Raw genomic sequence first — 8,212 nt, 5'->3', positions numbered from 1 at the left:
TCCCAAACGGACGAGCACGGCCTGACGCCTGCTCCTCGGCGGCCTTGGCCACCATCTCGGCCTCCCTCTCTGCATGGGTCCACTTGCGGACCGGCTTCTCGACCACGATCTCCTTGCCCTTCCTCTTCTCGCGGCCCATCTCGGTGAGTAGTGGTGAGAATGCGGCTGCAGGTGTGCTAAGGCAAGCGTGAGGCGACGCAAAAACGGCTCGGACAATTTGTCGAGCAGCTTGCGTGCGTGGTGTGGATGGAAATGGAGCGCGGCGTTCGATTGTGAGGAGCTGTGGTGGCGTGCGCTGCATGGAAAGCGTGGGCGTGCTTGCGTGGATGAGCTCCGGCGAGGATGAAGGCGGCGGTGGCGGCGCAGTTGGAAGCGGCGGCGGTCAAGCGCGCGGGCGACGCAGAGCGGGCGCGCGGGCGGCGCGGAGCGGCGAGCGTGGGCGCGTGGAGGTGGTGCGGTGTGCGGCGGTGGTGTGGACACAGCGGCAGCGTGGACCAGCGGTAGTGGCGGCGTGGAATGACGAGCGCGGGCGCGGAGCGAGCGGCGATGGCGTGAAGTTGGGAAACCGAATGAGGAAGAGAGGCCGGCGGCGCGGGCAAGAGACATATTTGACATGTAGGCACCGCGATTTTTCTTAACACCAGTTGATCCGTTGCTTAGGTTTAGAACGCCGGTTAAATGCATCGGTTTAGTTCACCCGAGACTCCAGTAAAAACTCATCTGAACGCCGGTTGAACCGATGATGTGAAGTTTGATCTCGCCGGTTGAACACTGAAATCATCGGTTGATTGCTAGGTCAGAACTGTGTTATGTTCACCGGTTGATCCGATGCTATGACAATTGCATACGCCGGTTGAACGCTTGGATTTGACTGAGCTGAGATAGAACTTAGTTACGCCGGTTAAGCTGATGGTGAAGATTCATTAAACGTCGGTTTAACCGGTGAACCCGAAAAACCTTCACTCAGATCACTCTTCTATGCTAAGTCCAATAAACTTATAAAATTCAACTAAACTCAAGTTAATGGACTTACTTAGGCGACTTTACCCGTCAAAATATTTAGGATAGCATACTAGCTTAATAGTTTTCTTTTAAAACACAAGGAAAAGCCACAAAGCGAGACAAAGCGCAAAATAAAATGTATGAGCCATGTCATAGGAATATTGAAGATAGAGAGCTTCAAACTCATCATGACATGACTCACTAGGCAATAATGCACCTAACACTTTGCTCTATTCACTTCTCATGAATTGAGATTTTGCATATGAAACAAGTCTCATTTTCATCAAGTGATCTCCTTTGTGACCCTTACGCATGCAATGATGGTGCAAGCTATAACCACATGCGAGAGAAGGGTAAACATGAAGTGCACATCTATATGACAAGAAATGCATAACAAGAATTTAAGTTCTACTTGTCAAGTTTGAACCTATGGGAAGCTTCTTCATGATGAGCCTTTCTACAAGCCTAGAGTAAAACAAGTGGACCACCACCTCTAGCTAAACCCATGCTCATCACTATCTTACCATGGTTAGACAAGTGTCCTATATGTATGCATTTTTCTATATGACATGGCAACTTACATGACATTTGCCGCATCTAATACATTAACCTCATTCCTTAGCCTAACAAATGTACTCTCGTCTAAGGGTTTTGTGAATATATCCGCTAATTGCTCCTCGGATCTCACACCTTGAAGAGATATGTCTCCTTTAGCTTCGTGATCACGCAAGAAGTGATGGCGAATATCAATGTGCTTTGTGCGAGAGTGTTGAACCGGATTTTTGGCAATTTTTACGGCACTTTCATTGTCACAAAGGAGTGGAATCCTATCTAGTTTCACACCAAAGTCCAAAAGGGTTTGCTTCATATATAGGATTTGGGCACAACATGCACCGACCGCTATATATTCCGCTTCCGTGGTGGACAAAGCCACGGAATTTTGCTTCTTACTTGACCAAGAAACTAGAGAACGCCCAAGCAAGTGGCAACCCCCGGAGGTACTCTTGCGATCCACACGGCTTCTGGCAAAATATGAATCTGAGTATCCCAAGAGATCTAAGCTAGCGCCCTTAGGGTACCACAAGCCTATGCTTGGGGTGTGCTTGAGATAGTGAAGGATCTTGTTCACAGCCAAGAGGTGTGACTCCTTTGGGTTTGCTTGAAAGCGGGCATACAAGCACATACTAAACATTATATCGGGCCTAGATGCGGTAAGGTAAAGCAAAGACCCTATCATAGAATGATAGAGGGATTGATCAACCGGTTTACCATCCACATCCAAGTCGAGATGCCCATTGGTTGCTATGGGTGTCTTGATCGGCTTGCATTCATCCATCTTGAACTTCTTCAAGATATCTTTAGTATATTTTTCTTGATGGATGAATGTCCCTTTCTTCAATTGTTTGACTTGAAAACCAAGGAAGAAGGTCAATTCGCCGATCATGGACATCTCGAATTCCCTAGACATCATGGTAGCAAACTCATGGCTTAGTAAATCATTAGTTGAGCCAAAGATAATATCGTCAACATAGATTTGACAAATGAAAAGATCCCCATTGATGTCTTTTGTGAACAATGTGGTGTTCACCCTCCCGATCTTGAAGCCTTGCATGATTAGGAAGTCACGAAGCCTCTCATACCAAGCCCTTGGAGCTTGTTTGAGCCTATAGAGTGCCTTGTGCAACCTATAAACATGTTAAGATTCCTCGGATCTTCAAACCCGGGAATTTGCTCAACATAAACAAGTTCGTTAATAAAGCCATTTAAGAATGCACTTTTCACATCCATTTGATATAATTTGATATTATGATGAGAAGAGTAAGCAAGAAGGATGTGGATAGCTTCAAGTCTTGCAACCAAAGCAAAAGTTTCACCAAAATCCAAACCTTCGACTTGAGAAAACCCTTTTGCCACAAGTCTTGCTTTATTGCGTACCACCACCCCATGTTCATCTTGTTTGTTTCGGAAGACCCACTTAGTGCCGATGATGTTCTTGTTTTTCGGAGGAGCTTCGAGGACCCAAACTTCATTGCGGGTGAAGTTGTTCAATTCTTCTTGCATGGCCATCACCCAATCCGAGTCCTCAAGCGCTTCCTCTATGCTAGTGGGTTCAATACAAGAAACAAACGAATAATGTTCGCAAAATGAAGCATGCTTCGAACGAGTTCTTACTCCCTTGGAAGGACTACCAATGATTTGATCAATTGGATGATCCTTGGAGATATGACCATGCTTCACTAGTGGTACATGCGTTGATGTTTGTTGAGGTGGATCATGGATGACTTGTGCTTGTGGTGGAACATTTTGGTCTTCTTATTCTTGCACTTCGGGTGTTGGCGTTGGAACACTTTCTTGAGATTGTAGATCATCTTTTTCTTTATGTTCATCCACTTGGGGTGCCATGGAGGTGCTTGGTGTAGATGAGGAAGGTCCTCCCCCTTGATCATTGCCTTCATGCACCTCTTCCGGCTTGATATCCCCAATGGACATCTTCTTCAAAACTTCTTCAATCTCCTCATCACCTACATTGTCATAGTCAATAACCTCCTCTTGGGAGCCATTAGATTCATCAAACTCCACATCACATGTTTCTTCAACTAACCTGGAGGTTTGATTCAATACTCTATATGCTTTGGAGTTTGATGCATAACCAAGAAAGAATCCTTCATCACATCTACTCTCAAACTTACCGAGTCTTTTCTTCTTATAAATGAAGCATTTGCAACCAAAGACTCGAAAGTAGGAGATATTTGGTTTTTTCCCGGTGATGAGTTCATATGACGTTTTCTTGAGGAGTCGGTTGGGATATACCCGGTTGGATGCATGGCAAGCCGTATTGATTGCTTCCGCCCAAAACCTCTCGGACGTGCCATAATCATCCAACATTGCTCTTGCTAGAGTGATTAGTGTTTTGTTCTTTCTTTCCACCACTCCATTTTGTTGAGGCGTATAGGTGGAGGAAAACTCATGCTTGATACCCTCTTCATCGCACCATTCTTCAATCTTCATATTCTTGAACTCGGTGCCGTTGTCACTCCGGATCTTCACAATTGGGGAGTTGTACTCCCTTTAAGCTCTTCTTGCAAATGTCTTGAAGACTTCCGGAGTTTCACTCTTGTCGCCTAGAAACATGACCCAAGTATAACGTGAAAAATCATCAATGATTACTAGGCAAAAGAGGTTACCACCAATGCTCTTGTATGTGGTTGGACCAAAAAGATCCATGTGAAGTAGCTCGAGCGGCTTGGAGGTAGACAACATCGTCTTGATGGGATGATGTGTTGCAACTTGCTTTCCGGCTTGACATGCACTACATAGTTTGTTCTTGTCAAAGGTGACATCCTTCAAGCCGGTGATCATCCCTCTCTTGTGGGCTTTCTTGAGGTTGCTCATGCCAATATGAGCAATTCTTCTATGCCAAAGCCACCCAAGCGACGACTTGTTGAAGAGGCATGTCATGGAGTTTGTTTGCTTTGAAGAGAAATCCACCAAATAAATGTTGCCATGCCTAAACCCCGTGAATATCAAATGAGTGGAATGTGAAGCTCAAGGTGGCTCTCAACAATAGAATGAGTGTTGCCTGGTGTCAAGATTGTTCAAAATGACCCATTGGAGGGGTATATATAGGTAGCTCACGCGGATAGAGCCGTTGGAGAAAAGCTGCCAGAAACGTACGCAACGCCGGTTAATTCGACGGCCCTCCAAAAGTTATCGTCGGTTTAACCGATGAATGTAAACTGCCCATTTGAAAAACTAGCCGTTACAGCTCGGGCAATTTAACCGACGTATCATCTGTTTCACCGGTGAGTGTAGTTGTCCACTGATCAACTGAAAAACCAACTCTCTGGACAACTGCACCGACGCTAACTCAAATCCATTGTCGGTTTAACCGGTGAGTATAAGCTTAGAAATCCCTAGAAAACCAACGTTCTGGACAACTGCACCGACGTTAATTTCAAATATCGTCGGTTTAACCGGTGTACTCAGTGTCCATGCTTCAGTGACAGCATTTAACCGATGTATAGAAAATTGTTGTCGTCGATTAAACCGGTGATAAGACTTTTTCCTGATTTTGTCTGTTTTGATTTGAGTCTTGAATGAAATCCAAATATTCTTGAGATATGAGTTGAATAGCACTTGTTTGAGCTTCCAAGAACCTGAGTGACCAATATGTGCATCCATTTTTTGATTGACCATGTCCATGCTCAAGTTACTTGGCCTTAACCCCTCTTAATAGTGTGATCTCTACAAAACTATAAAACCTATACTAATCTAAGTGTCCTTCTCAACCTTGCAACACTTAGGACTAGAAAGATCGTTAATCTTATTATATACTTGAGTTGAATACCAAGATCGCCTTTTTGAATGATAAAATTTAGGGGCCTCTTTAACATATGATCCAATGAGCGATAAGATTTCATTAAGCTGCACAAACTCATTAGTCACAATAATGGTTGTCATTAATCACCTAAACATACCTAGAGGGCCTAGATGCTTTCAATCTCCGAGCGGCGGCTGCAACCCGCCGGGGCGGCACGGAAGCCGGCGGCGCAGGGCTTCGCCAGGGCAGTGCGAGGGGAGCCCCGCCTCACCAGAGCGTCGATGGCGGGAGGTGGATTCACGAGAAATTGAAAACCACACCCCCTCCACGATCTATTACGGGTTGGAAAAACCAACCAGAAACCGTACGTGTGGAGAGGTGACGAGGGTGAAGAAGCGCGCTCGGCGAGAATCGGGTTCAGGGGTTGGCTCGGATATGGAATACCTTATTACATACCCATGGTATCTAATAGAGCTAATACATATATATAGCACGCAGGGGTCGAGCGATCTCTGTATCGATCGCTTGCTTACCACACCACAAAGGCACAAACACACATCTCTATTATCCTGCAGAGGAGAGCTAGATAGCTGCGGCCACCATCAGGAGCACAACTAATGGATTGTTGTGATCGTGAGTGCGCGGTGGAGGAGGTGGCGCAGGTGTACGAGCGCATCAAGATCCAGCAGCCCTTCCTCCTCCGCCACTGCTCCTCGCTGCCGCCGTCGACCGCCACCCAGCAGCTGGCCCAGACCCACAGCGAGGCGCTGCGGGCACTCAACGTCGCCCTCTCCGTCATGAAGCAGCAGCACCAGCAATCTTCTGCTGCTCCAGCGACACCAAGCATCAAAGCTGAGCCGCCCAGCCATGGCGGAGCAGCTCCCTGCTATCCGGAAGCAATAACAACGAGCGCGGCCAGAAGAGGCAAGAGAAGAAGGTTAGTAGTACGAGTTAACAAAGCCATCTATATATCGAGTGTTGCCATACATGCATGTTTAACCTTCTTTAATTATCCTTAATTTCCTTCTGCAATTACTAATTGATTCGTTCCAACGACTACTATGCATTTCAGAACAACAATGGAAGAAGCAGCAGCAGGGAAAACCTCATCATGGGCAGGCTTGACCACCGTGCCTTACGAGGACGGCTACGAGTGGAGAAAATACGGCGAGAAGAAGATCAACGGCACCAGCTTCACAAGGAGCTACTTCAGGTGCACCTACAAGGATGACACTGGCTGCCTCGCCACAAAGCACGTCCAGCAGAAGGACAGCAGCGACCCTCCCGTGTTCCAGGTCACCTACAACAACAAGCACACCTGCAACATCTGCACAACCACCACGGCTGCCAGCAAGAGCAGCGACAGAGAGATCATCAATCCTCATCCTCCAAATAATGCTGCCGTGATGATGAATAATGTTGTCAAAAGCAAGAACCACCGGTGCTGGTGCTGCCTCCTCTTGTCGAGGCCTCCTCTTCCGCCCTTGCTTTCGATCGAACGCTGCCGTCGTCGTGCCAACATGATCAGCCATCATTTCCTATCGGCGGTATGCAGCTGCCCTGCGGTACCGCAACAGATTATCATGGCCTCCATACGCCATCGACCACAAGTTCATGCATCTCCAGCGACTCCTGCGATGGATATTATTATTCCGCAGGAGGAGCAGACATGATGGCAGCATCACCTGGACAAGACTTTCTCCCCGATCTGGAGCTTTTCCTCCTGTGTGAAAGCTTCAAGGACTATTGTCACGACCCAAATGTTAAAAATGTGATTAACATGTAATTAACATCATAATGAGCATCATCAAAGCATAATGGAGCATGGTTTGCATCTGCATGATTGTTTTAAAGGTTCAAATTTGAATTGTTTGAATGTGTGCTTGTGAAGGAAGTTCAAATTTTGCTATGCAACTTGGCCCCTAAAAATTTTATTCAAATACTAGATTTCAAATGTTGAATTTAAAATGTTTTTTTCCGGATTTTATAACCTTTGAGCCGAGCCACAAAATTCTTGCAATGTTCAAAAATAACCCTTTTGTTCTTTTTGTTGCAACCAATCTACAAAATATTTTTGAGTGATTCTTGTTGCATCGTGATCTTGGTGATTTTATATCTTTCCAGAAATTTTTCCCATGATTTTTGGAGCCCGGGATCATCTCGTTTTTAAATTTCCAAACTTCACCCGTTGATTACGCTCCCCGGGCCCACCTGTCAGCCACCTCTTTCTTCCTCACCCGCCTACCCGCGCGTCAGTTGGGCAACCGGGGCGGCGGCGCCACCGTGGCAACTGCCGAGTGGCCAGTGCGGCCCAGACCTCGGACCGCCACGGCGCCCGCTCGCCTCTAAAACCCGGCCGGCCCCTTCATCCCCAAACCCTAGCCCCCTTTTTCCTCCATTGCCGCCTCTTCCCGAGCTCGGCTGCCACCGTCGATTCACCCTTGCTGGTGCGCCGTGCTCTAATCCCTTGCATGGGAATCTTCTCCACGCCTCCCTCTTCCTATTTGAGCACTCACCCGCCCCTCTTGCCCGCCGGGCAGGGCCGCCGGCAATCCACCTCATCCCCTGCCGCCCAACGTCGTCGTGCCGCCCCTGCGCCTCTGTCCTCCGCCATCCAAGCTGCCAGTGAGACTCGCCGTGCTTTGGACCACCCTGTGCGCGTGCTAGCCCAGCCCCCATCCTCCTTGTCCAGCTCGACGCCGACTGCCGTCGCCGCCGTGTCGCGCCGCGCAAGCGCACCGGCCGCGCCGTGCACGAGCGCGTGTGCGCCGCGCACCCACCTGGTCAAAGCCTCGGCCTTGCCTTGACCTGGTTGGGCTGGGCCGCCTGCCCGCGGGCCCCGTCTGTCAGCCTCGGGGCTGGCCAGCTCGGGTGGATCTAGCGTTTTTA

At 48.0% G+C, this 8,212-nt stretch overlaps 1 protein-coding gene across 1 annotated transcript; it reads left to right on the top strand.

Annotated features, from left to right (window-relative positions):
- Positions 1-5,940: 5,940 nt before the first annotated feature.
- LOC120642949 (probable WRKY transcription factor 62) lies at positions 5,941-8,204 on the top strand. Its single transcript, XM_039919509.1, has 3 exons — positions 5,941-6,260; positions 6,396-6,770; positions 7,991-8,204. Exons 1-3 carry the CDS (start codon positions 5,941-5,943, stop codon positions 8,202-8,204), a joined length of 909 nt encoding a protein of 302 aa, XP_039775443.1.
- Positions 8,205-8,212: the final 8 nt, after the last annotated feature.

This window comes from Panicum virgatum, chromosome 7K (assembly GCF_016808335.1).
Source record: "Panicum virgatum strain AP13 chromosome 7K, P.virgatum_v5, whole genome shotgun sequence".
NCBI lineage: Eukaryota > Viridiplantae > Streptophyta > Magnoliopsida > Poales > Poaceae > Panicum > Panicum virgatum.
Note: the sequence above shows the minus strand (reverse complement) of the source record. Positions and strands in the feature narration are given on the sequence as shown.

Coding starts and splice junctions, on each gene's coding strand:
- LOC120642949 (XM_039919509.1), top strand. CDS start 5,941: ATGGATTGTTGTGATCGTGAGTGCGCGGTGGAGGAGGTGGCGCAGGTG. Junction 6,261..6,395: donor AGAAGAGGCAAGAGAAGAAG/GTTAGTAGTACG, acceptor TATGCATTTCAG/AACAACAATGGAAGAAGCAG. Junction 6,771..7,990: donor AGCAAGAACCACCGGTGCTG/GTGCTGCCTCCT, acceptor TGCGCGTGCTAG/CCCAGCCCCCATCCTCCTTG.